This window comes from Felis catus, chromosome F1, assembly GCF_018350175.1.
Source record: "Felis catus isolate Fca126 chromosome F1, F.catus_Fca126_mat1.0, whole genome shotgun sequence".
Classification (NCBI taxonomy): domain Eukaryota; kingdom Metazoa; phylum Chordata; class Mammalia; order Carnivora; family Felidae; genus Felis; species Felis catus.
In genome coordinates this window covers 43,570,384-43,598,383 of record NC_058384.1, presented here as the reverse complement: position 1 = coordinate 43,598,383, position 28,000 = coordinate 43,570,384, and the positions used below count along the sequence as shown (strand labels likewise).

At 58.5% G+C, this 28,000-nt stretch overlaps 1 protein-coding gene across 6 annotated transcripts; it reads right to left on the bottom strand.

Annotated features, from left to right (window-relative positions):
* Position 1: 1 nt before the first annotated feature.
* CDK18 (cyclin dependent kinase 18) lies at positions 2–27,618 on the bottom strand. Of its 6 annotated transcripts, none has more exons than XM_023247364.2 (16): positions 27,259–27,618; positions 9,515–9,664; positions 9,191–9,330; positions 8,469–8,594; positions 7,588–7,644; positions 6,660–6,774; positions 6,374–6,468; positions 6,089–6,151; positions 5,068–5,191; positions 4,846–4,966; positions 3,978–4,075; positions 3,644–3,749; positions 3,473–3,515; positions 2,722–2,812; positions 2,326–2,380; positions 2–1,573 (listed from the first exon to the last, which is right to left on the bottom strand). In XM_023247364.2, the coding sequence occupies exons 2-16, from the start codon at positions 9,636–9,638 to the stop codon at positions 1,432–1,434; spliced, it is 1,500 nt and encodes a 499-aa protein (XP_023103132.2). In that variant the 5' UTR covers positions 9,639–9,664; positions 27,259–27,618; the 3' UTR covers positions 2–1,431. The 6 variants fall into 6 exon arrangements, with proteins under 6 accessions (XP_023103132.2, XP_044904381.1, XP_044904382.1 ...); XM_045048446.1 differs by lacking the exon at positions 27,259–27,618 and adding an exon at positions 27,146–27,251; XM_045048447.1 differs by lacking the exon at positions 27,259–27,618 and adding an exon at positions 26,985–27,087 and having other exon boundaries at positions 2,326–2,403.
* Positions 27,619–28,000: the final 382 nt, after the last annotated feature.

Sequence of the window (28,000 nt, the reverse complement as noted above, 5' to 3'; positions counted from 1 at the left end):
AAACTCTCTGTCCACTTTATATATATATACATCTACAAGCACGCGCCAGCCGCACTCACGAGGCCTGGAGAAGGGCCTTCAGTCGTCCATCTTTGGCATCAATCTGTCAAAACCAGCTTTTCGGTACAGACTGCTCGCTCCTTTCTGTACAACATGAATTAAATATATTATCTGTCTTTGTGCTGAGTCACAGGACATTCACAGTACAGTGGGGAAGGAAGGGAGGGACTTGTGGGGAGGCCAAGACCCTCCAGGGCTGCCCCTCGGGCTGAGGGGTCGGGCTGGGCAGGGGTCTTGTGTAGCAAGGCCGGGCCTGGCCTCCTCTTGGCCTTGCCATTCGAGATTCAGCCAAGTGTTGAGGAGGCCTTGGGGATACAACAGGCGTGCTCTGAAGGGGTGGTGAGGGCGCCTTCTTTGGGGCTGCGGCCCCTCATACTCCCAGCCTCTCAGGATCAAAGCCTGTGCGTTCTATCCCACCTTCCTCCACCTCAGACCGTGGCATTTACACCCTACCCTCTGGGGAGAGGGGTGGGCAGAGGCATGGGGAAGCTGGATTGGGTGGATCATGGATAGGGACACAGGGGTGGGAAGGAGGGAACGGGGTGGGGGGGAGGGGCTGTGCTAGCCCCAAGGAGCCGAGGCCGGCCTGGCACCAGTGTCAGGGTGACCTTGCATATCTGCGTGTCACCCCCAGGACCCTGGCCCAGGGCCGGCTGATCAGCGCCCGGGCTCGATAAGCAGGAACCGCTCTCGGGAAAGGGTGGACAGGCAGGAGCTCGGGTCAGAGCTCCAAGGGCAGTGAGTGCTCTACCACCTGCCAATTTAAGGCAATCCCGTTCAGACCAGGAAGAGGGGTGGGAGCCAGCTGAGGTGACAGAGTGAAGCTGGTGGTACCAGGCCACCTCTGGACTCAGCTGGACTCCAGCAGCATATGGGGCCTCTGGCCAGGAGAGGGGATGGGAACATGATGAGGGTGTGGAGAAGGGGGGTGGGCTGCTATTCTCTCTGTTGCTCCCGGGACACCCTCCCTTCGAGTGGGGGGGGGTGGGCTTTGGCACACACATTGGCACGCAGGACTCCAGGGTCCTAGACAGGGTGCCGTGCCGCTTCCTGCTCTCAGAGGGGAAGAGGGTGAGTGAAGTGTGGGCAGGGGTGGGGGGGCACGGTGCTGCCCATGTCCTGGGCACGGTGCTCAGTCTGGCCCCTGGAGTCTCCCGCCTGTGTGAGTCCCACGCTGGTGCCCGAGCACTTCAGGGTGAGACAGGGTCTGAGGTCCCTCCCCGCCCCCTCGTCTCCTCCTAGGACAGCGGCTCCCGCCCCGGCTCCAGGGCCGGTGACAGACGGTGTGGTGTGTAGGTGAAGGCTGCAGGGGAGGCATGTGGGAAGCAGGAAGAGGAAACAGCCGTGGCCAGAGGTCTTCTGGGCCAGCCATCAGCCCTTGCTCCTCAGTCCTGCTGGGGCCACGCAGGCCCCGTCCTGCCTGTGGTTGTGCTCACTGTGACCTCTCGTCTCTCGGGCCGCAGCAGGGGGGTCACAGCTCAGAAGATGCTCTGCCTCCGGCTCTTCCCTCGTCCTGGACAACAGAGGGGAGAGGTGGGGCTGCGGAGAGGGGCCTGGGCAGAAGGGGGCCCGAGATCGGGAGGGAAGGCCGTGCTCCGGTGCCACTCTGACAGAGCCAGCAAAAGTATGGTCTCAGAAGCCAGCAGGTCCTGGGTTCAAATCCCATCTCTGTTACTTACTAGCCACATGAAACTGTGACTTCACCTCCCCTATGCCTCAGATTCCGTGATTATGGGATTATTCAGCATTAATAGTACCTACTTCAGGGCACCTGGCTGGCTCAGTTGGGAGAGCCTGTGATGCTTGATCTTGGGGTCGTGAGTTTGAGCCCCACGCTGGGTGCAGAGATTACTTAAGAAAATATATATACACACACACAAGCACCAGCTATAAGGGGTGTTTTAGGATGGACTGGAATAACGCACCTGTCACCCCCTCAGCTGTCCTAGAGACATGGTATGGAGGTGACAGTATTCAGAGTGTGAACGTACCAGAGAGAGCACGCACCTTCATCAGGGCTTTGTCAGTGCTGTGTCTGGGGTGGGAGTTGACAAGGGACACCCTGGAGGAGGAAGCCTGGGCAGGAGATAGGGAAGCCAGCCCCTTCCCCGCTCCCCACGGGCTCCCCGAAGGAAGGCCCATGTTGCAGGCCATGCTGATTTCCCCGCTGCAGGAGGGGCTGGTGGGCCCCATCTCTGTTCTCCCGGAGGGAGGAGCAGCCTGCCTGGTCTACTCCAATAAGGGGAGTGGTGGGGGAGCCCCTACCTGGCTGCTGAAAGGCCAGGCCCCGGTAGCCCGGGTCCTTCTGGAGCTGAATCTCCTTCAGGGAGAAGATGGAGGCAGCTGTGACGAGGGAGGGAAAAGGCAGGGAGAGAGCTGGGCAGGGGCGACCTGCTCCTGGAGCCCGTGGCCCCCCACACCTCCTGGCTGGGGAACCCCTTCATTCAGGACTGGGCCTTTCAGGCGGTGTCTTAGATCCCACAGTTTCTCCCCTTAGTGTCGGACGAGAACCCAAGGAAGGGAAGCCCCGGGCCCAAGGCTGCTCGGCTAGACTGGGACCTGGGGCCTCTTTGCTCCAGCTCTTCCGCCCACGCCTGCTGCCCCTTCTTTGGTTCCGGGGCGACCCTGGTCCCCCTCCCCCAGCCTCCCCCAGACACTCACTATCTTCGAGCTGGTGCACACGCTCCCCCAGAGACCGGAAGTAGGGGTGGCTCAGGGCAGCCTCTGCTGACATGCGACTCTTGGATTCATACTGAAAGGCAGAGGGTAGGCTATTGGGCCCTGGCTGGGGACTCTGGGCACCCCTCTGGGCAGGGCAACTACTGCACTAAATTAGGTGGCCAGGATGCGAGGGGCCGCAGTCTAACCCAGGAGCCCCCGGGGTCAGCCGCCAGCCTCCAACTCCAAGCCAGTCCTAGGTCTCCACTCTTAGGGTCTCCAACTACCAAGAGAAAGACAGAAACGGGACTTCCAGAGAGTGACCTCCTCTTGGGATGGAAACACAGACGCTAAAGCAACCATGACCACAACATCAATAATAGAAATATTAACATGGGATACCACCAACTACCCTTCGCTGCGTATTTACTTTACGACAGGCCCCAGACTGTTCCATGATCTCAATTTGTCCTCGTGACCATCTTCAAAACTATGAATTATTAATTCCTCTTTGCAGTTGAGGAAAAGGAAGCCCAGAAAAGTTCTAGAACTTGCCCACGGCTACACTGCCAGTAGGTGGGTCTGAACTGAGGTTCGAGTTCAGAGCATGCCCACTCCCAAGTCCCTCTTGGGCCTGGGTTGGGGCGACAGGGTGGAAGATGGGGGAGACGCCTGAGTGCTGGCGGAGGGCCCAGGTGGGGCACGGGGGTTCGGCGCTATTTGGCTGCCTGGGCCCGGCCAGGCGCACACTCACCAGGAGGAGGCTGGTCAGGAGGTGGATGCCTTCGGTGTCCAACCTGCACGAGAACGGAGCGGGCACAAGCCTGATCTGGGTGGGGTGTGTGTGTGTGTGTGTGTGTGGCCACCTCCAGAAGGGACAGCCGGGACCACGAGCAGGCCAGGAGGTGTGGGGAGGCACGGCTACCTGGGAGCGTGACTGATGAGCGGCTGGGGGAGGTATCGTGGGAAGTTGTAGGCTCTGAACTCCGACAGGGCCAGCACACCGGGCCACGTCTCTTCCGTAGGGGTCCCTGGGGAGACGAGAGGGGGTGGGAAGGGCATGATGAGGGGACAGGGCCAAGGGCGGCTTGAAAAGGTGCAACGAAGGAGGCGGGGGCAGAGAATGGCCGAGGCCACAGGGGTGGCCGCCCGGTTGAGAGCGAGGGGGAGCCCCTCTTCCCAGTCCCTTTAGGCGCCTGGGCTGGACAGAGTCCTGGCGCCCCCTGGTGGCGAGAGGGAGGGAGCGGCCGGAGACTGACCGAGGAGTCGGAAGATGAGGTGTAGTTCCTCCTTGACCGTGGAGCCGGGGAAGAGGGGCCTCCCCGTGGCCATCTCGTAGTGGATGCAGCCCACGCCCCTGCGGGGAGCAATGGGCAGGGGCGGCGTCAGGCTGGGCCTCCTCGCACCTGCCCTTCCTAGGGCTGCTCCACCAGGGCACCAAGGATGCCCTGCCTGCCACGGTGGCTCGAATGGTCATGGCTCTGGGGTGGGCGGCCCGGGACACTGGAGGCTGGCACAGCCCAATCCGCCACCGTGGCCTCTCTCTGGGGCTTCTCTCGGCTCTCCCCTCACGCTGTGGAGTTTGCGGCTGCACCCATGTGGCATCCTTAAGCAGTGCTGTCTCAAGCTTTGTCCACGTGTGCCCCCACCGGAAGAGGAAAGTCCATAAATCCACTCTCCTGGGGAACCCCTGGCACAGAGCACAGTGGCCATTCATCGGAAACCTGTGTTTTAGCTTTAAAACTGGGCTGATTTTTCATTCGACCCCAAATCATACGCGTGTTAATTTTCCCACAAAAACAATATATCCTTTCCGAAATTTTCAGTAGAACCGATGCTTGGGGGAGATTCCTCACGTTTACTCTGGAAGGCCTCCTGTACCCTCTGGTCACCTCCTAGGGGTCCCTGGGGGCATGTTTCAGAAGCATAGCCTTGGAGGGTCTGTTTAGAGCCAGGGGAACCCCGGGGTAGTCCAGGCTTAGTTTTTCGCATCCAGCTACTTCAGCAGGATGTCACATGGCTTCTAGTCAAAGGTTAGGCAGTTCTTTGCAGAGGGACTTGAGGCCGCAAAAGGGAATGTGGGGGTGTGAATCCCCCCCTCACCTTGGCCCCACGGCGCTCACTTACCACATATCGATGGGGGTGGAGTACTCTGTGGACCCCAACAGCACATCGGGAGGCCTGTACCACAGGGTCACCACCTCATTGGAGTAGGTCTTCGTGGGCACCGACTTGGCCCGCGCCAGGCCTGGGGACAGACATGTCACTGAATCTCCCTCTCCCACGGCCCCCGCCTCCCGAGGACACCGTGCCGGATCCCCCCTCGCCCTGCCGGGCCGTGGCCCTCACCGAAGTCAGCCAGCTTCAGCTCCCCCCTCTCGCTAATGAGCAGGTTCTGTGGTTTCAGGTCCCGGTGCAGGATCTTGCGGCGGTGGCAGTAGGCAAGGCCCCGGAGCAGCTGGAACATGAAAATCTGTGGGAGGAGGGGAAGCGGACGGTGAGTAGAGGACACAGCGTGTCCCACGTGGGAGACCCTGCGTCTCTGCCCCACGGCTCGGATGGGGATGGGGCAGGGCCGGAGGGGCAGCTCTTCTGTCTGGAGAAGAGCAACCTCGTGTTCTACCCACGCTGCTCCCCATCCTGGGCTCCGTCCGTCCCAGGGGATCGCATCCACAGAGGAGGGCAGCAGGTGCGCTGGAGGCCAGAGAGTTCTCTGGCCTGGGAGCTGGGGGTGGGGGGGTGGGGCACGAAGGGCCAGGAAGGGCCTGGGTGGGGAGGTGTGCCCTTGATTCTTTAACAATGACCAGAAGAGGTCACTCATCCTTTTACGCTTCTCCAGAAGCCTCCTTTTATCCATACGCTCATTTGACGGATGGGAAAGTGGTGCTCGGAGCTGGCGAGGGGATTCTATGTCAACAGCTAGATGGTGGTAGAGGGTGTGTGTCTGCACTGGTGGGGTAGAGAAGGGTGCTTACCCCGAATGGCAATGACCTTGCACACCCTCATACATTTGAAATTTTTTTTTAACGTTCATTTATGTATTTTTTGAGAGAAAGAGACAGAACGTGACAGGGAGAGGGACAGAGAGAGGGAGACACAGAATCGGAAGCAGGCTCCAGGCTCCGAGCTGTCAGCACAGAGCCCGACGCGGGGCTTGAACCCACGGGCCGTGAGATCATGACCTGAGCTGAAGTCGGACGCTCAACCGACTGAGCCACCCAGGCGCCCCAACCCTCATACACTTGAAGGTCTGAGCAACCTCAGCAGCTGGGCCCCTATTGGTGAGCATGGGTTCCCACGCTGGGCTTGAAAACAGGTGGGTGCCAAGATGGGGTGTCGGAGGGGAGGCGGCCCTCCTTGAGGCTCTCACCTTGACATTGTGCATGCTCATGAGGTTTCCACAGTGGTCCAGATACTGCTTCAGGTCACTGTCCTGGAACACAGAGCCTGGCTCAGCCCTGACTTGTCCTGACCCCCGGCCGGAAGCCCCTCCCTGGCAGAGCCCAAGCTCCGAGCTGCCCTTTAAGCCCCCCTGGCCCACTCCCGCATGGGAGCATCTGAGAACCTGGTTCTAGAACAAGGCCTGGGCTGCCCCCTCCCGCTGTCCCCACCCCTACCATTGAAAGGAGAAGCCGCTAGCCCCAGCCCGACTCACCAGGTACTCAAACACCAGGGTGAGAGACCGCTCCGTGTGGATGAGGTCATGCAGCGTCACAATATTGGCATGCTTTAGATTCTTCAGAAGAGACACTGTGGGGTGACAGGCCCACCTGGGTCCCTGGGGCCCCACAAACCCCTCATTCCCTCTCTTCCCGCAATCAGCCTCGGGAGCCCCCCCCCCCCAGCAATGACCCTCTGTCCCCAAGCTCCCACTGGGGATCAGGTCAATGAAGCCCTCCTCCCAGGAGCCCCCAGGAGCGCAGGACCCTAGGACGTTGTACCCTCTCGGATGGCGGTGCAAGGCGCCCCCTCCTCATGCTCCAGCCGGATCTCCTTCAGGGCCACGAGGTTCTCTGTCAGTTTGCTGCGCCCCTTGAAGACTGTGGCATAGGTACCCTGGGGACAAGAACCCCAGCCGCACCAGCCACACTCAGGGCCCACAGTCCTCTGTCCAGCACCCTCCCCCTCGTGCCTCCGCTTGGGCTGGGCCCTTCGTCCCTCTTCTCCTTTCATTGCTATTCTCTGTTTCCTCCGAGGGCCACCTCTCTATGACTTTCTCCCTCCCTCCTCCCTGTTCAGGATGCACTGTCCTCCCCCGAGGCCCCCAGTAGGCTAGGTGCCCTTCTATTCTAACACCAGTTTTGCCCTTCCTCGTGTCGACGTTTACAGGTCGGTCTCCTCTTTGGGTTCCGGGAGGGAGAGGGCTGTGTCTGTAGACCTCCGCCCACCCCAAGGCTCTGACACCAAGCGTGGTAACAGAAACTGCGGACGGCACCCAGTGCTTACCGTGTGCCGGGCACTAAGTGTGCACACGAGCTTATTATAGTAACCTGTTCCGGCCTCAACAACCCTAGGCGGCAGAGCAACTGCATCTCCATTTCCAGGGGAAGAAACTAAGGCAGAGAGAGGTCATACGACTGGCCAAGGCGACAGAGCTAGCAAATGCTAGAGCAGGGATTTGAATCCAGAGAAGTATTTTCAGGCAAAAAAAAAAAAAAAAAAAAAAAAAGGGCTGGATTATGCCCAGAGCCCACGGGCCACTGTGTCCTCAATGTCCTCCAGGACCTGGGCCCCCCTCAATGCCTGCAAAAGGCTGGGCCAGACTGGCCGGCCAAAATGGTACGTCTCTGTGGGGCGGGGACAGTGAGAAGGCAGGGAGGGCAAGGAAGACGCTGACCCTGCTCTTGAGCGTCCTGCCCGGTCTCTTACCTCCCCCAGTTTGTCCAGTTTCACGTATGTTTCCAGTTTCCCAAAGCCGATATCTGACTGAGAGGGAGAGACACAGGGTCCTGTGAGCTTCAAGGCCCCAGTAGCCCCACATACATGACACCCCCCCCAACCAGCCTCTGGGAGGGAAGGGAATGAGACCCCCATTGGTGAGAGGGAAGAACAGAGGCTAGCGGGGATGAGGGCAGCCACAAATCCTGCCTCTTGGCCTCTCCCCTCTATCCCTGTGATAAAGGAAGGAGCCTTGGAAGTAAGAGTTCCCTCCTCCCCTGGCAGTGGAGGGTGTGGAGCCAGGGCTGGGGCACATGGGACTGCCGCACACCTTCTCCCTGTCTGTCTCCGCCTTGCTCGGATGACCAGCTCCCCCTGGGCGGGAACTGTGCCTTTCAGGACCCAGTTCAGAACCCGCCTCCCCGGCAGCCTCTCTCATCGGCATACCTTCTCTAGCTCAGTGGTACCCGACCCTTAACGACAAGATTCCTGGACCCCACCACCCAGAGTCTGATTCTGTAGGTATCTGGAGCAGGGACCAGAGTCCATGTTTTTTGCAAGATGCTCCCAAGGAAATCTGATAAGCGTCCGCGACTGGAAAGCACGGGCCAGCTGGTCTATGGATCTCACCCCAGTGGAGATCCTGGGGCCCAGAGAGGGCTGGGGGCTCAGCCCCAGGCCCGGCGGGACTCCTCTAGGGAAGGGATGTTGACCAAGTACAAGGTTTGTGAGTCTCCTGAGGCCAGCAGGTGGCGCTGGAGGCCCACAGACTACTGCAGGCCTCAGCTGGGACCCTCAAAAGGAGGACTGATGTATCCAAGTTGGGGAGAGGATGGTCCACCCTGGTGACCTCTGACCCTTTTAGGACTCACCAGGGATGCTCGGCGGGACATGCGGCTGAGCGGTTTGGGCAGGTCTGGACTCTCCAGCTGTAGCTTCTGCAGGAATTCCTGGGGCAGGCGGATGTCCATGGGCAGAGAGAGCCTCTTACTGATGTCCTATGTGGCCGGGATGAGACAGGGACACTAGCATTTGCTCCAGGTTACCTCGTGCTGTGGGACCCTCGCCTTTCCCCCAGGGCCCGGCTTTCCTGTACAGCAATCCCAGCAGGGCCAAACCATGGACTGTGGCCCCAGGCTCACAGCTGCTTCAAAGATGTGCTCAGAGACATATGTGAACACACAGGGGTTGCTGTGTGACCTTAGGAGGTCCCTTCCTCTCTCTGGGCTGCAGTATAACCATCTACGGAATGAGGTTCCTACAGACGCTGTGATTCCGTAAGCCTGTTTTTCATTTACTTGGGCACATGCATACGGGTCACAAGAACAATAATCAAATTGTCCAGCCCTTGCCATGTACTGGGACTGTTCTATGCACTTGGTATATATTAACTTGCCTAATCTCCATGATGGCCATTTTGACACAAGGAGACTGGTATGCAGTGCTTGAGAAACTTGCTCAAGGTCGCAGAGCTGAATAGTGGCGGAGCTGGGATTTGAACCCATGAAGTCTGGCTCCCACGCAACCACCCTCCTTGGGCATACGTTGTAGACGCGTCTGTCACCTGCACAGGGCAGAGCCCTGGGCCCCTCACCTCCATGGAGAAGCGGCGCTGATTCTGCCGCCGGTACTGCATGCCCGGGGACAGCTGCCCAGGGTCCTCCCCGCTGTCTGTCGGGGAGAAGGTGCTGGACGCCGGCTGGGGGTCTCTGCCGAGAGGACTGAGCTGCAGGTCTGAGAGCAGAGGCATGAGTTGCCCACCCCGGCCCTCTGCCCCGGAGGGAGGGGAGGGGTGGGGAGGGGAGTCTGCTGCCCCACCTCTGTCCTTCCCCAGCAGTGAGGGCGTGGTCAGGACGGGCCAGGAGGGGCCGTGGGGGAGCATCAAGGATGGGGCAGGGGTGGGGGGCAGACACCTCACCCTCATTGCGCCGGTTGTGGAGCTGGTTGAACTGCTCTGTGAACTCGGTCAAGGACTCCTCGATGGTCTCTGTGCGGGGCACGGATAAGGAAAGACGACGCTTAAAGTTCTTCATTTTGTTCATGGTCAGCAGGGACCAGGCAGCAGGGCCTAAGACGGGAGAGGGGAGAAGGGCAGGTGAGGACACGGCACCGGGTCCGTGCTGACACCAGATGTGAATTCTGGGTCTTGGTCTCCGTCTGCCCCTCGAGCTCTGGGGCCCTGCATCCAGAAGCTGGGGTTGCATCTTCTTTTTTTTTAATTTTTTTTTCAACGTTTTTTATTTATTTTTGGGACAGAGAGAGACAGAGCATGAACAGGGGAGGGGCAGAGAGAGAGGGAGACACAGAATCGGAAACAGGCTCCAGGCTCCGAGCCATCAGCCCAGAGCCTGATGCGGGGCTTGAACTCACGGACCGCGAGATCGTGACCTGGCTGAAGTCGGACGCCCAACCGACTGCGCCACCCAGGCGCCCCTGGGGTTGCATCTTCTTAACCAAAGTTCGAGCCCCCAGAGGGGAGGATCTAGCAGCCCTCTTCTTCCCTGCGAATCTCGTTCCCCCAGGATCCCCTGCCCCCGGGGGAGACGGTCACACCATGAATCAATCAGTATAGCAAAGTACTGCTCATAATAGCCGCACGATGTGCCAGCAGGACCCTGGGGGCCTCACCGGGGCCAGATGGTAACCTTTTAGCTGCTGGGGGTCTAGAAGGTTCTCAAAAGAGGCCTCGAGTGGCAGCAAGGGGACCAGAACTCGGTGACGCTCAGGCCAAATAGCTCTTTACCAACTTGTATGTGAGAGCCTGAGTATGCGAACAGCCAGTAAGCCTTACTGATTGACGCCCACAAGCTGAACATCAGCTCTGCCTATAGCTTTGTGACAGAATCTGGCCCCAACTCCCATTTCATCGTGCTACTGACACCTGGAGGTCCCTCTCTGGCTTGTCCTAGGTCCCTGGGAGACAGGAGAAGAGAAGGAAGGGACAAGGGAGGGGACATATGCATCTGAGCGGGCCCGGCCCCATCTCTCCAGCTGGAGGGAGGTCGGGAGCAGCTGAAGGTCTCAGGGGAAACACAGAAGTTTGCCGGAAAAAGAGGGCCCCAGGGACAGGAGGCTGGGCCCGTCCCTCGGCAGAGCCCCGAGGGCGGCAGGGTGTCCACTGCAGAGAACACAATGGGGGAAGAGGGTGGGCTGCTAGGCTCACCCCCAAGGCCCCTGTCCCAACCAGAAAGGGTTCCCTCCTTGTGGCTCCCCAGCCCTCCTGCCCTCTGAGTGAGGGGACACCCCCAGCCACCCAGTAAGACTGCTTCTTCCTACAGACACTTTCTTCTCTATCCTGCCCTGAAAACCAGAGAGGGGCTGGCCCACCTCGCTTCCCCCAAATCACCCCCTCCCTGCTCTCCTCCATGATTTCATAAGCTCTCGGTGTGGCTGCCCTCATCCCGCTCTGCCCACACCTCCCTCAGCTGCAGGGGGACTGAGAGGCCTCACAAGGGCCCCACTGACGCCTGCCAAGAAGACACCCAGGGCCAGTCCTGTGATGGGAGGGGGGCACCCTGCACCCTCTCCCAGCTTTTACCCAAGCACCAGGCACAGCCCATCCCCAGGGGATGCTCTCCGCCCCGTCACTAGCCAGTACCCCGTTGCCGAGGCAACCAGACCCCTCCGGAATCCTCCCGGTTTAAGGGATTATGGGTCAGTAACATGTTTGCTTTGCTTAATGATCATCCTCTGTCCTCAGCCAGCCTGGAAAGGGTCCCTTCCCTGGGCCTGCTGGCTCCTGGCTGCCCCCAAATGCACCTGAGTCGTGGCCCTGCAGCAACCCTGAGCCCAGAGACTGGGGGTGGCCAGGCCCTCTTTCCTCAGGCCGGCAGGTCTCAGCGTAGAGGTCTCAGGTCTGCACTGCCTACCGAGCCCATCTCTGTCAGCGGGTCCTGGAGGCTCACTTAGTTCAGTGAGGACTGAGCAAATGAGGACTGAGCACCTACTGTGTCCAGGCATTGTGCTAAGGCACGGGGGTCACGATGGCGAGTAAAGTGCGGCCTGTGTTCTCAAGGAACTCGGGCTGGTGACACCTTTGATGAGAAGGTATCAGAAGCTCTTCTACCAGCTTCCTTGGCAAAGCCCAGCAGGCTTGGACTTTCCCGGTTCTCCATCCCTAAGCTCATTCCTGCCAGCCAACCTCAGGCTCTCCTCCATGGCTCTTTGCCATCTCGGGCCTGCCTTCTGCTTTTAAAAATATATGTATATTTTTTGATGTTTATTTACTTTTTTTGAGAGAGAGACAGAGACAGAGTGTGAGCAGGGGAGGGGCAGGGAGACAGGGAGACACAGGATCTGAAGTGGGCTCCAGGCTCCGAGCTGTCAGCACAGAGCCCGATGCGGGGCTCAAACCCACGAACTGCGAGATCGTGACCTGAGCCGAAGTCGGACGCTCAACCGACTGAGCCACCCAGGCGCCCCGACAAGACTAATTTTTAAAAATCAATGTCAAAAGCTCATTCTGATTAGTTTACAAAGAATAACATTAAGGACGGACCAATGTATTTTCTAATTACATACGTCCTATTAAAATCTGTCATCATAGAATAAATGCACAAAGGAATTTAGTCCGTTGAGGCAGAGCTAAACTCCGTATTTTAATCCAGATTCTTACACTTTCTAGGTTATCAACACATTAACACAAAACTATAGTGCAAAATTTTAAGGATCCGAACAAAGAATTTATCATAGTTTTAAGGCAAGTCAGAAAAATTTTCAGTTGAGCAGCACAAGATTTATCAACCTTAATAAAGATTTAAGTAACACACATATGAAATACAACATAAAAAGACTACTTTTTCATGGCATTAACAGTTTTCTGTCAGTATCATGTCCTTAAGACACCTGCACAAAGTGGCAGAACTGGGCACACCATAATCATCGTAAGTCCCCATCTATAAATTTAAAAACAAGCAGTTACTATATGTGAGTCCCTCAGTGGAGTCCAATGACCACTCACTGATGGGTGTCTATCAGGAAAGGTTTTGGTTTTTTGTTTATTTATTTTTGAGACAGAGAGAGACAGCACAAGAGGGCAAAGGGCAGAGAGAGAGGGAGACACAGGATCCGAAGCAGGCTCCAGGCTCCGAGCTGTCAGCACAGAGCCCGACGCGGGGCTCGAACCCACGAAGCGTGAGATCATGACCTGAACCGAAGTCGATGCTCAACCGACGGAGCCCCCCGGGCGCCCCTGGTGCCTTCTGTAGGACTCACAGACGGGAAGCTCCCAGAGGGCAGCCACCCACTTCACGCTGTAGTGGCAGCCAGCTGAGGGCGAGGGGGTGTCCCGCGATAGAAGTTTCGTGATAGCGGCGGCATATGGGTTCCGGGGACAAGAAGATCTAGACGCGTCCTACCTGTGGCCTCCCATTCCCAAGCAGGACAGGAGAGCGGAGATGTCCCCACCGTATAGGTCCATTGTTTACCAAGCGGGCTGAACATTAGCAGCACCAAGGGAGTATTTTTAAAAACTCAGATTCCTGGGTCTCACCCTCAGAGTCTGGAACGGAGAATGGGGACTGGGAAAACGAACTTTTTTTTTTTTTAAAGAAGCATCCCCAGTGCTCTGGACACGGAGCCATGGTGAAAAGCATCCGATGTCCAGGTAAGGGATGGTAGTTCACCCCGGTTTCCAGCTTCTGTGCTGATGGGGAATCCTCAGAGCTGGGGAGGTGCAGGAGGGCAGAAGGAAGGCATGCCGAGTAAAGCAGCAGACCCCCCACCCCTCCCTGCCAACCACCACCGCACAGAAGGGAGGGGAATGTCTGCCCTGCAGACTGATGCCCCAGGCTTGGTCATCGTTATCCTAGGGCCTCGCGGCAGTGGGGGGGGGGGGGGCAGTCACTTGGCTCCTTGAGGTCTGAGCTCTGCCAAGAGGGACTAGTCACGCCCCCTCCTAAAAACAGGGCTCCCCCATAAAGCCGTCCTGCAGTCTGGGATTTATGGGATGGCATGCTGGGTTTGTGTTCAGGAATCCACCAGTAGCTGCCATAAATCTTATGCCCTTGCTCTTGTCTGTAGGGAAGGGGGGCTCATTAAAGGCCTTCGGGGAGGGAGGCCCCCAATTTCTGCAAGACTCGCACCTGCTCCTGCTCTCCCCTCACTTCGGTTAGGAGCCAGGAGCCACCGGCTTGGGTCTAGGGTGGGGTGGAGGGTGGGGTGGGAGCTGGAAGGAGGGTGAAGCAGAGGACGGCTTCTCAAGCAGGAACGCAGGGCCGCGCGATGCGGAGGGACGGGGACCGGCTGTTCTCCACCCACTCGGGACCCAGAGGAAGTGATTGTCACTGTAGCAGGAGGGATAGAGGGCACATGTAAGGATGGACTTTCTGATGGTGACAGTGGAGCAGGCGGCAGGGGTGGTGGCCACAGCAGAGAGTGGACGTCTCTCTCTGCTGGGGACAATCGGGGCATTGAGCCGGACAGGGTCTTGGGTGTGACAGGGCAGACGGAGTGGTGAATGGTTAGTTGTTCCCCAGCTCAAGACATAAGATGCCTCTGTCGCTTTTCCCTTGAGAGAATCGGCTCTTCAGATTTGGGGGTCAAGGGGGAAGGGAGACAGGAAAAAGGCCTGTCACCTTGGTGCTGTCTGCCCCTCACCCCCATCTGGGGACAGAAGGGCTCAGTGTGACCCAGCCTGCGGCCGGCCCAAGGCCGGGCACAGTGTGGCCTTTGTCCCTGGGCCAGGGAGCCATCTGGGGCTGCCTTCGTGCAACTGGTGCCAGGGGAGGAGGGGGATGGGCGTGGGGGATGCTGGCCTGGCTGGGCTGTCTGGGGGGGGGGGCATGTCGAAGCAGAAGGGCCCCCCTCAGGAACTGTGGGGTAGACCCTCCACAAGCAGATGCCCAACTAGGCCTTCCCTCCTGCACCCCCTGCCAGGGAAGCCTAAAGCTCTCAGCCTACCTGCTGTCACTTCCTCCCGGGCATACACCGGCCAGCCCGGAGCTTCCTGCTGGGGCCAGAGAAGCGGGCAGCACAGGAGGAACCGGCCGGGAGGAAACCGACACTTGCCCAGAGGCCACCATGCACCCAGGGATGAAGGGCTGAACTTCTGGAATGTCAGCCGCAGCACTTACAGATCCACCACTGCAACCTCCTTGCTGGCCCAGGCAGGGAGGTCGCTGAGGCTCCCAAGATGAGCGCTGCCTTGCTCGAAATCATGCGGCAACTTCCTGGTCATTGCCGAGCGCACAGACTCCGTGACCACACGGCTCCTTGCTTCTCTTAAGGGGAGCTCTCCCCGCCCCACCCCTCCCTATGGACGAGGCTGTGAGTGCTGTTTCCTGTTCCGGGTCTCTCCCACCCCCGCCCCGAATTAAAAACCAAATTCAAATCCTGGTATTACATTAGCAGGGCTGGATGGTGGCAGTGATGTTCTATGATCTCTCTTAGCTTTGGTTCTGGTCCTTCATTTGACAAGTATCTACTGAACAGCTACTACATGCCATGCCCTGTTGTAGACCCTGAGAATCCATTTATGAAAGAAACAGACATAGTTCCTGCCCTCATGGTACTTATATTTTAATGGTGGGGAGCAGCAGACAAGCAAACAAATACATAAATGCACAGGATGTTAGATGGTGACAAGTGCAATGGAGGAAAACAAAGTAGCAAAGAAGGATGGGGAGTGGGGGGGTGGGGTGTTGCAACCTGAAACAGGGTGGTCAGGAAGGTCTCCATGGGGAAGCAACACCTCAGGAAGAATTCCAAGAAGGTGCAGGCGAGGGAGTTAGTCATGCCGAACCTGGGGGGGAGCAGATCAGTGCGGAACAGGAGGTGCAAAGGTCCTGAGGCAGAAGTGTTAGTGTGCTCTAGGAACAGCAGTGTGGTTGCAGAGGAGGCCATGGACGAGCACGGAGCAGATGGTGTTGGTCCCCACAGGGAACAGGAAGGTTCTGGCAGATGACTGACATGATCCCACTTAGATTTTAACAGGGTACCTCTGGCTGCTGTGTTGAGAACAGACCGTATGGGCATGGAAGGAAGCGGGGAGCCTAGTCAGGAGGCTCCTGTAGAGATCCAGGTGACAGATGGTGGTGGCTGAGACCAGCGTGGGAGCAGTGGAAGTGGTTGGCTTCTGGATATATCTTGCAGGTGGAGCCAAAGGGATTTACGGACGGATTTGTACAGGGGGTGACAGAAGGGAGTCAAGCGGGACCCTGAAGGGCTCTGGCTGGAGCACGTGGAAGGATGGGGTGGCCATCGGTGCAGGTGAGCAAAGGTGGGATGGAGGTTCTGGAGGGAAGCCCAGGAACCGGGTTTGGGGCAAGTGTTGATGTCCAGTGGGCACCTGTGTGCAGGCACGGAGCACCCGGACACGGTGCAGCCCGCACAAGGAAGACACTAGGAGATGTCAGCTCTTCTCTAGTCTTCTCTCAAGCCCCTGCTAAGATGCAAAGATATGCCAGAAGAGAGGCCCCAGATCAAGCTCATCAGACACGTCCCTCGCACACCTCTTTACAGCCTGTGAAGGGCTCTGAGACCCCGGATGGAAGAGGGGCAGGAGGCAGGAGCCCGCCAGCTATCTGCAGGCCTGAATCCCCTGACAAAGAGGGACAGGCCAGGCAGGCAGGGTCCCCCCCCTCCCCCCACCCCTGCTCAGACTGATACAACTCTCCAAAGCCATGCAAGGCAGAGGACCCCGGTCCTCAGAGGGGAGAAAGCTCCCCACAGCAGGCCAGGCCGGTCCACAGGCCCTTTGCACAGGTAGTCCGGACACAGCCTGCTGCCCCCGACCCCAGGACAGCCTCTCCCAGCCCCCCCGCCTACCACCCGCCAGGCCCTTACCGAGAAGCTATGGAGGCAGAGAAGGAGGTTGGCAGAGCATCCAGGGAAGCTGGGTAGGAACGTCCACCTCACGGAAGTGGAAGACTAACGTGGAAGGCAGGGGTCAGCTCCATCCCTTAACCTCCAGGGAGCCAGGCTTTGAGATTCCTCTCAGCAAACCCTTCCGAGAAGCCCTTTGCCTTCTCCCTAAATAAAGCCCCAATCTGCAGCCTGCACCCAAGGTCCTTCGATCCAGCCCCCTTGCTCCCCGGCTTTGCTCTCCCCGCTCCCCACAACCCTAGCTCGGCTCCAGCACCTGTACCCCCTGCACACGGTTCAGGCCTGGGGTCTTCCAAGGCTTCCCCGAACCACTAGGGCCACCGGGCGGCCCTGTGATGGACACAGTCCGAGCACGCGCATAATCTCCCAGGGCCACAGTGAGGACTTTTTAAGTGCCTCTCCCACAAGGGTGCTCTGCTCTCTCTGCCCGGTGCCGGTGACATACAGCAGACAGGCACGTGGTGAGCACCTACTGGGTTCCAGGAACAAGTCAGATGCTTCTCCCAGCCCCTCTTCTGGTTTCGTCCCGTTTTCTTTTCTTTTTTAGATCCCTGTCTCCGTGGTCCCGGGGGCAGGGCTCCAAGGACAGAACTCCCAACTGCCCACTTTCTGGAGCCCAGAGGGTCTGAGCCTCAGTCTCAAAGGCTGCCCACTGGCCAGGATCCTCAGGGCACCCTCTGCTGCTCGCTCCCCGCCCCCAATCCCGGTCACTCTGCCGCTTTGGGCGGGTTTCAAAAGAACAAGAGGCCACGGCCGAGCAAGTTTGCAGCCGTCACGAGCTGGGACTTCAGAGACGTGCCCTGTTCCCAGTGAGAAGCATGCCTCAGGGAGCCCTGCAGATATTGCCTGTTCTGCCCTCCTCTGGCTGCCCCTGCCCTGCACAGCGTGGGGCTTCGGTTTCTCCAGCTTGTGACAAACCTCAAGCCCACCAGTCACCCCACGGCTGCCTGAAGTTGCTGCCACAGCAGAAGCCCCGGAGCCCCCATCACGGACCTCACCCCCGCCCCAGCTCCGGCCTGGATGGGAGGCTGGGAGCCTGGCGCGTTCTGGGTGGCCAGCCTCGAGGAGGACAGATAGGCCCACAGCCGCCCTGCCAGTGAACAGACGCTGCCCGCAGCCTCTGTTTGGAATGCAGGAAGCAGGCGGGGAGGGCCTTCCGGGAGCCAGACGAGCTGACCCGCAGGAAGCATGGTCAGGAGGTGAAGTGTCTGGGGCTCAGGGGGGCCTCTGCTCTCTGGACAGATGCACCATTTACCCCTGCAGGGTCCCACCTGATGGAAGTGTCCTAGAGTGAGGGCCACATGCTGTCCAGGCCTGCTCTCCGAAATTCTCTGCCGCTCGGAGTACGGAAGAAACCCCAGCTCTCCCACCTACCAGCACCGTGACCTGGGAAGACCCCCCCATGCCTCAGTTTCCTTGTCCGCTAAGTGGAGAGAATACCTAATCCCCAATCCAACTGCCAAGAAGCTACCAGACTTAACTTTCTTGGCTACTTTCTGACAATATCACTCTCCTCTTTAAAATCCTTCAAAATAACATTGCCCTCAGACAAAAGTCCAAACTCCAGGGCCCAGCCAACTAGGCCTCTTGTGTTTTGATCTGTCTCCTTCTGGAGTCTCGGCTCTCACCCCTCCCTGGAGGGTTATGGAGTTAACCCCCCATACGGAGGGTTGGTAAGACTGCTTCTAAACTCCAGTGTTGCCTTCCCTGGAAAGTCACATGTGACGCACCTCCTTCCTTTAGGTAAAATGGGATGCCTCCTCCTTGTCGCTCCCATTCCAGCCTGTGAACATCTGTCCCTAGACTGTGATGTCCTTCGGGACAAGAGCAGGGGCTCTGTGAGCTGTTTTCCCAGCATCTTACACAGGGTAAGGAACCTACAAGGTGCTCAGTCCGTGTTCGTGGAGTGAATGACCCCATCGGGCCACTGCACCCCAATGGCCTGTTTCAAGCTCTTCCCTCTGCAGCTATAATGGGGACGAGGCCCATTGTCCTCCCTCCACCCCCCAAGGTCCCCTTGAACCTCCAGGGTGCTCTCTCTGTGTGAGGCATATGTGATTCTCTTCCTACATCCAGCCCGACCAAGGCCCTGATTCTAAGTGGTTCTTCTCATCGGGCCAGCTCTACTCTAAGCAGGTAGGCCTCGAGCACAATGGGGGTGAGCCTGACCCTGCCCTCCTTCCGGGCACACCAAAGCGAGCCCTTCGGCCCAATCAACCAGCCCTAGTCCCCCGGGACGTCGCTCCTCCTTGGTTCTCCTGACTCTCAGTGGGAACTGGAAGACGGGCAGGACTGGTGGGCCAGGGACTAGGGACAGCCAGGGAAACGCTCACATCTTCAAGGCCTGACAGAGGCGCAGACTCGTCCGCGAGGCCCTCTGCGACGGTCCTCCCTTCTCCTCCAACCGGAAAGCCCACTGGCCCCAGCCTGAGGCATGCCAGCCGTCCCCAAGCAGAGCACTTGGCACCCTGTACTGTTCCTGTTCACCTGTCTGCTTCTCCAGTTTGCCTGTGAGTTGTTAGGGCAAGGACTGGGTCTGACCCGTCATTTCTTCCCCAGGGCCTGGCACTGAGTGAGCCCTCAAACGATCAGTGAGGGAGTACCTGGAAGCTGTGAGTTCTGAGTTCTAGGGGCTGTTCGGAGACAAGAGAACAGCCAGGAACAGCCAGGAGACTGTCCGTTGCTCACTGGCCTCGAGGCCTCAGCTGTAACCAAACCTTCCTTCTCTAGCCCTCCACTGATGGCAGTGGTGGGGGCCAGGGGGCCACTGAGGCACGGGGGGAAGCTGCCTGTCCCACGACAACTCCCTCAGTGAGGTCTGCAGAGGTCTGTACTTGGGCTGATGACCCACCATGATGGCTAGACTGGTGATGGAGAAAGTCTTAAGGCGGGGGGGTTCCAACCAAACACCATCGATTGGGGCCTACAGGGCTTGTGGGGAAGGGGGGATGACAGGGCCTGGACCCTCTTCATGGGTTCCCATCCCTCAGGGGCAGACTCCCAGTGCCTCACAGGTCAGGTGCATTAGCCGGGATCAGACCTTGACCTTGACCCCTCCTGACCCCCCGACTGCCCACTTCTAGCCCCTCTGTGTGGGCCCCACACCAACCCTGCTGATATTCACTCTCCGTTGCTCTCTTTGGCTTCTTACGGTTCAAGGAATGGAGGCTCATGTATCATCTTCTCGTATTTTCTTTTTGACCCTTTTTGAGACCCAGCTAAGCCTAGTCTGCAATCTTTAGGGAGGCTCTGAATTTGCAAGTGATACGATGGGACAAGGTGCCTTTCTGCCAGTTCTAGTCCTGGCAGAACATCCCAGACCAGAGGCTACAGCAAGGGGCAGTGTAGGCAAGACCTGTCCCCACATTGTCCTGCTTCGAGACCGGGCCCGCCTCCCCTGCCAGGTGAGAAGCCCGCTCCTTTCAGGAGGCTCCCTTAAAGACCCTCAAGGATGGGGTGGCTGGGTGGCTCAGTCGGTTGAGCATCCGACTTCGGCTCAGGTCATGATCTCACGGTTTGTGGGTTCGAGCCCTGCATCGGGCTCTGTGCTGACAGCTCGGAGCCTGGAGCCTGCTTCTGATTCTGTGTCTCCCTCTCTCTCTGCCCCTCCCCTGCTCATGCTCCGTCTCTCAAAAATAAATAAATGTAAATAAAATAAAATAAAGACCCTTAAGGAAGGTCCCTCAGCCACCTAGCCCAGCATTTTCATTTTTTTGTTGTCTTTGTTTTGTTTTTTAGATTTAATTTTTAAGCAATCTCTATACTCGACATGGGGCTTGAACACACAACCCTGAGATCGAGAGTTGCATGCTCCACCGACTGGGCCAGGCGGCCCCGGTCTAGTGTTTTCAAAATCCCAAGGTCTGGAACCTTTCCTACAGTCCCAAAGGAAACAGCTCACACCTGTGTCCTCTGCGTTTGCTGAAGTTTAGAGGCCGGTGCCCACCAGCTTCCACACGATAAAAAGGAGGAGAAATAAGGCCTATCAAGTTCACCCACCCTGTCCCTCATCCACGGAAGAAGCCCAGCTTTCATGGTGGTCTGTCACGGGATCTTTGTTAACATCAAGCGCTGGCATCCCTGGGGACCTCTCAGTCTCAGGAGCAGGGAGGGCAGGAGGGGAGGCTTTCCCAGCGTCTCTCGACTCTGTTCCTATTTATATTCCACTCCCAGTCGCGCCCTGTCCCCCCCTCCCCCCCAGTCTGGCCCACATTCCAACAGGACCCCCGGCCAATATTTCCCAACCTTTAGGGCAAGCTGGCCTCCTCACATTCAGCAGGGTTTCCCTCCCACCAGGCTGGGCCCAGGCGGCCCCCTCTGCCCAGACCTCCTCCCACCCCTCCCCGCTTCCAAGGCGCCCTCCGAACATCTCACAGTTGTTCAGCTTATCCTCTGCATGCCCCCATCAGTGGCCCCTGCTGCCTGGAGCTCAGGCTCCCCCACTGGTTTCTCCTCATCACTTGCTCCTTCCACAAGTACCTGCTCCGGGCCAGGCACAGTCCCAGGCTCCACGCCCCGTCTTCCCCTCCCTCAGCCTCCCGGCTCTCCTCCTGCTTCTCTCTGCCCCTTGCGTCTGTCAGATTCACTTCCCTCTACCTGTCCCTCAGTGCCCGGGCTCCTCCGGCCCTCTGTTCTTCCCCTCCACACACTTTCCTGGTGACCTCATGCTCTCCCGTGGTGGAAACCACCAGCCACGTGCTGATGACTCCCAGACCCACAGCTCCGGCCCCAGCAAGCCCCGGAGCCTCAGTGCTACCTGTATGTAGATCTGACCACCTGCCGGGCCACCGCCCCGCTGGATGTCCCCCCACCAGGGTCTGAAATACTAGAATAAACCTCACTGGGCCCGGATGTAGCAAATAGTTTGAGATGTGTTGTTAAGTGGAAAGGGCAGATGTGTACCACTGGTAAAGCTGTGTGTGTGCTAGATAGGCACGTGTCATACGTATACACTTACACGTGTGGACTTGTAAATACGAACACTAGATACAGTCCAGAAAGATGCAGGTTAAAATGCTAACGGGAGTGAGCTCAGGGTGGCAGAATGGGGCTGACTGTCGCATCTTCTTTTTGCTTATTCGCATCTTCCAATACTTCCACAATGGCCATTCATTGCTTATGTTAAAAGAAGTAACACTTCTTTTAAAATAAAAAGAAAGTATTTTTAGATTGAGATTCCGAAACTGTTTAGTGCAAGCCTTGGGAGGGCTATAATTATCTGGAACAGGGATTGGCCAACTTTTTCTGTAAAAGGCCAGAGAGTCAATATTTTAAGCTTTGGGGGTCATATGGTCTCTGCGGCAGTCACACAACCCTCCCCCCGCCCCGCCTTGTAGAAAAGTATCCAGAGATGGGGCGCCTGGGTGGCTCAGTCGGTTAAGTGTCCGACTTCAGCTCAGGTCATGATCTCACGGTTCGTGGGTCGGAGCCCCGCATCGGGCTCTGTGCTGACAACTCAGAGCCTGGAGCCTGCTTCAGATTCTGTGTCTCCCTCTCTCTCTGCCCCTCCCCTGGCTTGCGATCTGTCTCTCTCAAAAATAAATGTACATTAAAAAAAAAATTTTTTTTTAAATACCCAGAGACCAGATGTAACCAAGTGAGTGTGGCTGCATTCCAGTAAACTTTGACTCGTGGACAGTAAAACTTGAATTTTATATAAGTCTCCATGTCTTCGAATATTATTTTCTTCTTCTAACTCTTCCCCAACCATTTAAAACCGTAGAAACCATTCTTAGCTCACGTGCCATACTGCAACAGGCTGGACCCGGCCGAGAGCCAAGTCCCTTGTCCCCGAACGTCCAGTGCCTGTGTGACACTTGAATCCAGCACCCCCTGCTTTGAGAGTTTTTTTTTCCCTCATTATCTGACTGTGGGGAGGCCTTCCAGGGTTTCCTGGTTCATCTGAGCCGTGGCAGGGACCAGGTCCACAGGCCTCCACTGGGGAAGCCCCTGTCTGTGCTCCAGAGTTTAAAAGAACGGCAGAGAGAGTGTCCCTCCTGGAGTCTCAGAGTACAGCTCACCTGATCAGCACTACCGGCAAGAGCTGGAACCACAAACCAGCAGTCTTGCATGGAGCTTTAGAAATCCCTTCATCTGTGCCCTCATTTTTCAGGCGAAGGCAAGACTCAGAAAGGGGAATGGGCTGCCCAAGACCACTCAGGCTGAAGAGGCCGAGCTGAGACCAGAACTGAGGGCCTGTGACTCTAAGTGCAATGCCCTTTTTGCTCCCTCAGGGACTGCAAGGACCTGCCCAGAGATAGCTCTCTCCGCACAGGGCAATATCACCTAGACAATCATCAGCCCACCCAAGGAGCCGCTTGCCTAGGGAAGAAGCCATGTCAGGTATGGCCTCAGCCCAGAACACGGCACCCAGCCCAGCCATAGTGGAGGGTACTGCCCGCTGGGCTCCGTGCCAGGAACAGGGAGGGGCTCTGGGACCCCTCGTCTGGCCTCATCCCAGAGGTGGTCTAGAGACCCAGCACTGCTGTCCTCCGGCACAGGACCTACCTCCTACCTGCTTCCAGGCACCGAACCCTGCCACGGACACGGGGAAGGACCCAAACCGGTCACCCAGCAAGGGTCTCCTCTGCTGGACGGCTGGGGCCAGGGGAGAGAAGCAGCCCCGGTTCCTGAAGGGACCCCCAGAGGCAAGAAAGGGTGGGTTTCTTTAGGGAGGCAAGATGTCAGGACAGAAACCATTCTGGAGTTCTGCTGGAACTTACCACGATAACAATAAAAATGGAGAAGGTGCCTGGAATGAGGGAGGGTGGAAATGGCTTAGGAATACTGCCCTTCTGGATTTGAGGCCTAAGCCCTGGTTTCTACAGGGGCCATGCAGAGGCCAGGCTACCGAGAACTGCTACGTGTGTCCCAGTGGCTCCGCTGGCCACCGCTCCTCGATGACGACACGAGGTGAGGCAAAAAGCTAGGAGTGCTGTGGCCACGACCTCACGGACATCCTCGTAACCACACGAAGTAATACTGCGACTCTCCCCATTTTCTAAATGAGGAAACTGAACCTTGGGTGAACAAGTCCCTTCACCTAGACCCACCGCTCACTGAACAGCAGGGGCAGGGTTTGAACGAACCTCAAAGTCTGTAAAGTGCCCCCACCCATGCAGGACATTAGACGGGCACTTGTAAAGAATGAGTGAAGGCATCAGCCATTACGGACTCCTCTTGTCTGTCCCCCCACCGGCCCCCGCTAATGCCAGGGAAGACCTGAACGTCGGTAGGTGCGGTGGCAGCACAGGGTGAACCATCCGCGGTTCCAAGAAAGAGGCTCTCGCCACCGTCCCTTCAAAAGTTCTGGCCAGTGTCTCCGCCACCAGGGTGCCCTGTCTCAGCGGGGACACTCATGCCTGCAGGGAGCTTCAGGACCCTTTTTGGTTGGAAGCTAAACCTCTTCCTTGCCTGCCCACCCCTCCCCCTCTGCAGACGAAACTGGGAAGATTTCAGAAGCAGATGGGCTCTCCTTCAGACAGGAGTTCTGGCTGAGATGCGCCTACAGCTTTCCTTCTTCCTTCATCTGCTGCCGCACCACTGGCCAGCTCCTGCCGGGCCCGGCCCCCAGCTCTGGGGCGACCCCCGGGACCCCAGCCCCCTGCCCCAACTACCAGAGGCCCAGCCTCAGCGCTGGGTTCTGTGGGTGTGCACGCCGCTGTGGGGACCAGGACGAGACAAGACTAACCGTGGCGTGTTCCCACCCCCTGGAAATGGCAGAGTGCCCACTCAGCAGCTCACGCCAGGAGGGCAAAGGCAAAGGGTCCAGGGTGGGGGAGAGAAGGGGTCAGGGCAGGACACAGGGCTAGAGAAGAGAAATGTGACTTGTTCCCAACGAGGTAAAGCTGATCAGGTGAGTTTGGACCCAGGCCAGCCACTCCCTCATGGACAACAGAGCCAAACAGGGACTGTAATTAATTAAGTAGTGAGCAAGGGTCTCCTTACCCCAGGAAATGGAGGCCCCGCCAGAGGCCTGTCAGAGCAGGAGGCTGTTGGTTTTCCAGCTTCCGGTGCCCCCCTCACTCATGCTGGGAACTAGAGGGCGGAGTCCCTACCACACAGACTCCTGGTCCCCTCCTGGCAGGTTTCCATCCAACCCTTCTTTCCCAACCTGCAACAGCAGAAACGATGTGCAGGGCCCAGCCTGCTGGAATTAGGAAAGCCTGCCTCAGTCTCCACCCCAGAGCCAGGCGTGGTGTGATAACTAGGAAATTTCCTTCCCAAATAACCTTCCACGGTACAGCTAGCAGTCATTTAACATCTGCTGCGTGCCAGGCACTAGGAGTTGTTTTATTTAACTCATGTGACAATCCTCCTTACGATGAGCCCCATTTCACAGATGAGGACACTGAGGCTGAGAGAAGCTCAGGAGTTTGCTGGGGAGAGGGGAGTCACACAGCTTGTATGTTCTGGAGCCGGAGTCCAACAAGACCCTGGGTTTGCCCTCCCATGTAGGCCTCAAACTCAGGGAGGAAAGGAATCGGGAGGGATAGACGGACATGCCGGACAAAAATCCCAGACAGGGTGACCCCCGAAAGAAGAGGCATGGCTGGGGTAGCAGCTGAGAAGACAAGCCAGGCTCCACCCTACAGCATGGGGCGTGTTTGCTTGGGCCCGGCCGGCCGACGACAGAGTCTGGGTCTACAGAGAAAACAAGTACAGCCGTAAAGGCAGCTCCACGTCCCCTGGGCCCTGGGGGGTGGCTTCCAGGGCAGGCGGCTGGATCCCAGGAGATCTCAGACCAAGAACCCACTTGTTCCTCAGATCTGGTGCCTTCTCTCCTGCGACCCGTGGAGAAGCCTGGCTCTGCCTGGCACAGGACAGGCAGGGGGGCCTCATTTACTCGGAGCACCACACCCATCCTTCCTTCTCCTGACGACTGATGTCAAACCAGAGAACCCCCAGAGTGGGCTGGGATCTCCCTTGATGGGGCAGGGACTGCGAGCAGGGAGCTCGGGGTCGGATGAAAGAAGGCTGGATCCCACTTATGTGGGACTCTGGGAAAGTTGGCCCCTCAGACTCTCTGTTTCCTTGTCTGTAAAACGGGGCTAGTAATGCCTACTTTATAAAGCCGGGTAAGACACTGCTTGGCACCCAGTAGATATTCTATAAATGGTAGCCATCAAGGCATTCAGAAATCGGATGTAACTACTGAAGTCTACTCTGGTTCCGGGAAGCCCCGTGAATATGGGAAGAACAAAGGCTCCAGGCTCCTGGAAGGGCATGGGCAGACAGCAGGGAGAGTCCCAGAACCCTAATGGGCAGTGAGGTTGCAGGGGTGGGGGGAGGTCTGCCTCACAGGTTCATCAGTCCAAACAGGAGGTGGCTGGGACAGAGTAATCCGAGACAGTAGCTTTGCTGTGGCAAGGTGACCCTCTCTCCAGACGGCCTTCAAGATGCAGACCCAAACCCAGAAGACACTGTTGCCTGGGCCCATCCTTGCTTCCCCTCCACCCTCAGCAATTTTCCCAGCCCCCTCCCAAGGCCACACTAAAGGTAGGGGCTCTCCCAGGGCCGGCAGTGCCTGTCAGCCCGTCCTCCCAGCATCCTGGAGGCCTCTGCTCCCTCAGGCCAGCGTCCTGGAATGTGCCGTGTGCCCATGCCCAGTGGAAAACGCCACTGAACATGCTGTATCTCACAGGGTACTGACCAGGAGGGGCAAGCTGGTGTTGGTAGTGAGTCACAGCGCCCAGGCCGCAGCTGGGGAACTGCTGAGGGTTAGGCTGGGGGGAGGGAGGAGATTCGGGGGGAGCTGACCTCCCCCTACTCCTCACACCACCCTAACTTTGCAGGCCCCCCACCTTCCCCCCCTCCTCCCCACCGCCTCCCTGTCAGGAAAGGGTTTGGAGAGCCTTAAAGAGGCCACTGGTGCCTAGGGGCGTGCTGACCCCACAGCACAGAAAATCAGTCACTGTCTCAACAGCCGGAGGCCCACAGGGCCTGCAGACAGCTCCAGGGAACCCCTGCCACCAACAGGGAGAGAGGAGAGGCTTCCAGCCCATTCCCGATTTCAGATCCCCGATCCTCTCCCTCCAACCCCCCCCCCCCCCCATACAGCAGAATCCTCCAGCCACACAGCGCAACAGGCCGCCCGCCCTTCCCCACCGCTGTATTATTAACCCTTCGCCCACGACTGCTGCGGGGTGGGGGCCGCTGCCCCCGTGGTCTCCCTGGTGGGCAGAGAAGAGGCAGCAATCCCCAGAGGCCCCAATCCATCCCCCTCTCCCCAGCGCTGGAACCTGCAGGGCTTCGCGTGTCCTTCCACCTTCACCCCAGGGCTCTGGTCTCCCACCCTCCAGCCTGCCACTCTGGAAAGTTCACCGGAGCCCAGAAAGCCCTTCAAGGCGCGATCTGGCCCCACATTCGCGGGTTCTCCCGTCACCCGGAGACTCCTGACCCTTGCCCTTTCCAGAAGGAAGGGCGACTAGAAAGCGCCTGGTCGGAGCCTGGGTGGAAAACTTTGCTTCCTAGGGTTCTGACCGGAGCCCGGGGGCCAAAGTGAGTCCCGGCGGAGACTCCCTGGGTGGGGGGTGGGGGAAAGCTGCGGCTGCAAAATAGCGCACCTGGAACTTGGGAGGGGGCCGCACGGGGCATCACCCACCCCCGGCACACTGGCCCCTACGCCTCGTGATCTCCGATCTCCCCGCGGCGCTCCGGCATTTCCCTCCAACCTCTCGCCCCAGGGCAAAAGCAGACCGGCGCCTTTAAGAGCCGCTCCGCTTACCTTTGCTCGGTTTACCCGGCGCCGCGGTGCCCCCTCCTCCGACCGCCCCCTTCCTCCCCCGGCGCGCCGCCCGCCCAGCTCTCCGGACACGGCGCGTCGCCCGCGGGACTCACCGCGCGTGTCCTGGGGGCCGCGGCGCGCCGGGTCCCGCCCGCGACGGCCGGGGTGCCGCGGGGCTGGGCGCCGTGCCCTGCGCCCTGCTGGGGTCCCTGCCCGGGCGCGGGGCTGCTTCCCCTGCTCCGGAAAGGTGAGCGGCTCCCCAGAGGAGCCGCAACCTGAGCTGGAGGAGGAGGAGGAGGAGGAGGGCGAAGGGGAGGGGAAGGGAGGGTTGGAGGAAGGTGGGGAAAAGGAGGGAGGGGGAGGAGGAGGAGGAGGAAGGGAAAAACCCGGCCCCCGCCAGAGTTTTTCACGTGTACAAGTTGACTCCTCCCCCGTGCCTCCCGCCCTGCCCACAGCCGCTGCCAATCCCCAGGGCTCCCTCTGCCCGAGTGCCCACCCCTTTCTCCCACTCTGGGAACCAGGGTCCAAGAGCTTCTTCCGGTTTCGTTCCTTAGGCCTGGCCCCTGCCAGCCCTCTGGGGCTGGCCCGGTTAACCCCGACCAGGCGACGAGACCCTCTGGACTGGAGCACCCCAGGACTGGGGCCAGACCACCACGGGTGATTTGCTGACAGTGCTTTTCTGGAAAGGTAGGCTGATCCTGGATCCCAGCCCCTGGCACCCCAGGAGCTAATGTGCAAAGACTGATCCTGTTGGCTACGTTTGCCTTTTGCGTTCTTGGCAACAGTAGCCCTAGGGCTCTCCCTCCGGTGGGACTTGTCACTAACGTTTTGGGACAAAACTCCCACCTGGTTTCC

What these genes read in the sequence shown, in the direction of transcription:
- CDK18 (XM_019822119.2), bottom strand. Translation starts at nt 27,015, where the DNA reads ATGCCCCGTGCGGCCCCCTCCCAAGTTCCAG. An exon ending in TCCACCCCCATCGATATGTG is followed by an intron (nt 4,076 to 4,845) that starts GTAAGTGAGCGC and finishes TGCTCCCCGCAG; the next exon opens with GGGCGTGGGCTGCATCCACT. An exon ending in CTCATCAGTCACGCTCCCAG is followed by an intron (nt 3,516 to 3,643) that starts GTAGCCGTGCCT and finishes GTTCTCGTGCAG; the next exon opens with GTTGGACACCGAAGGCATCC.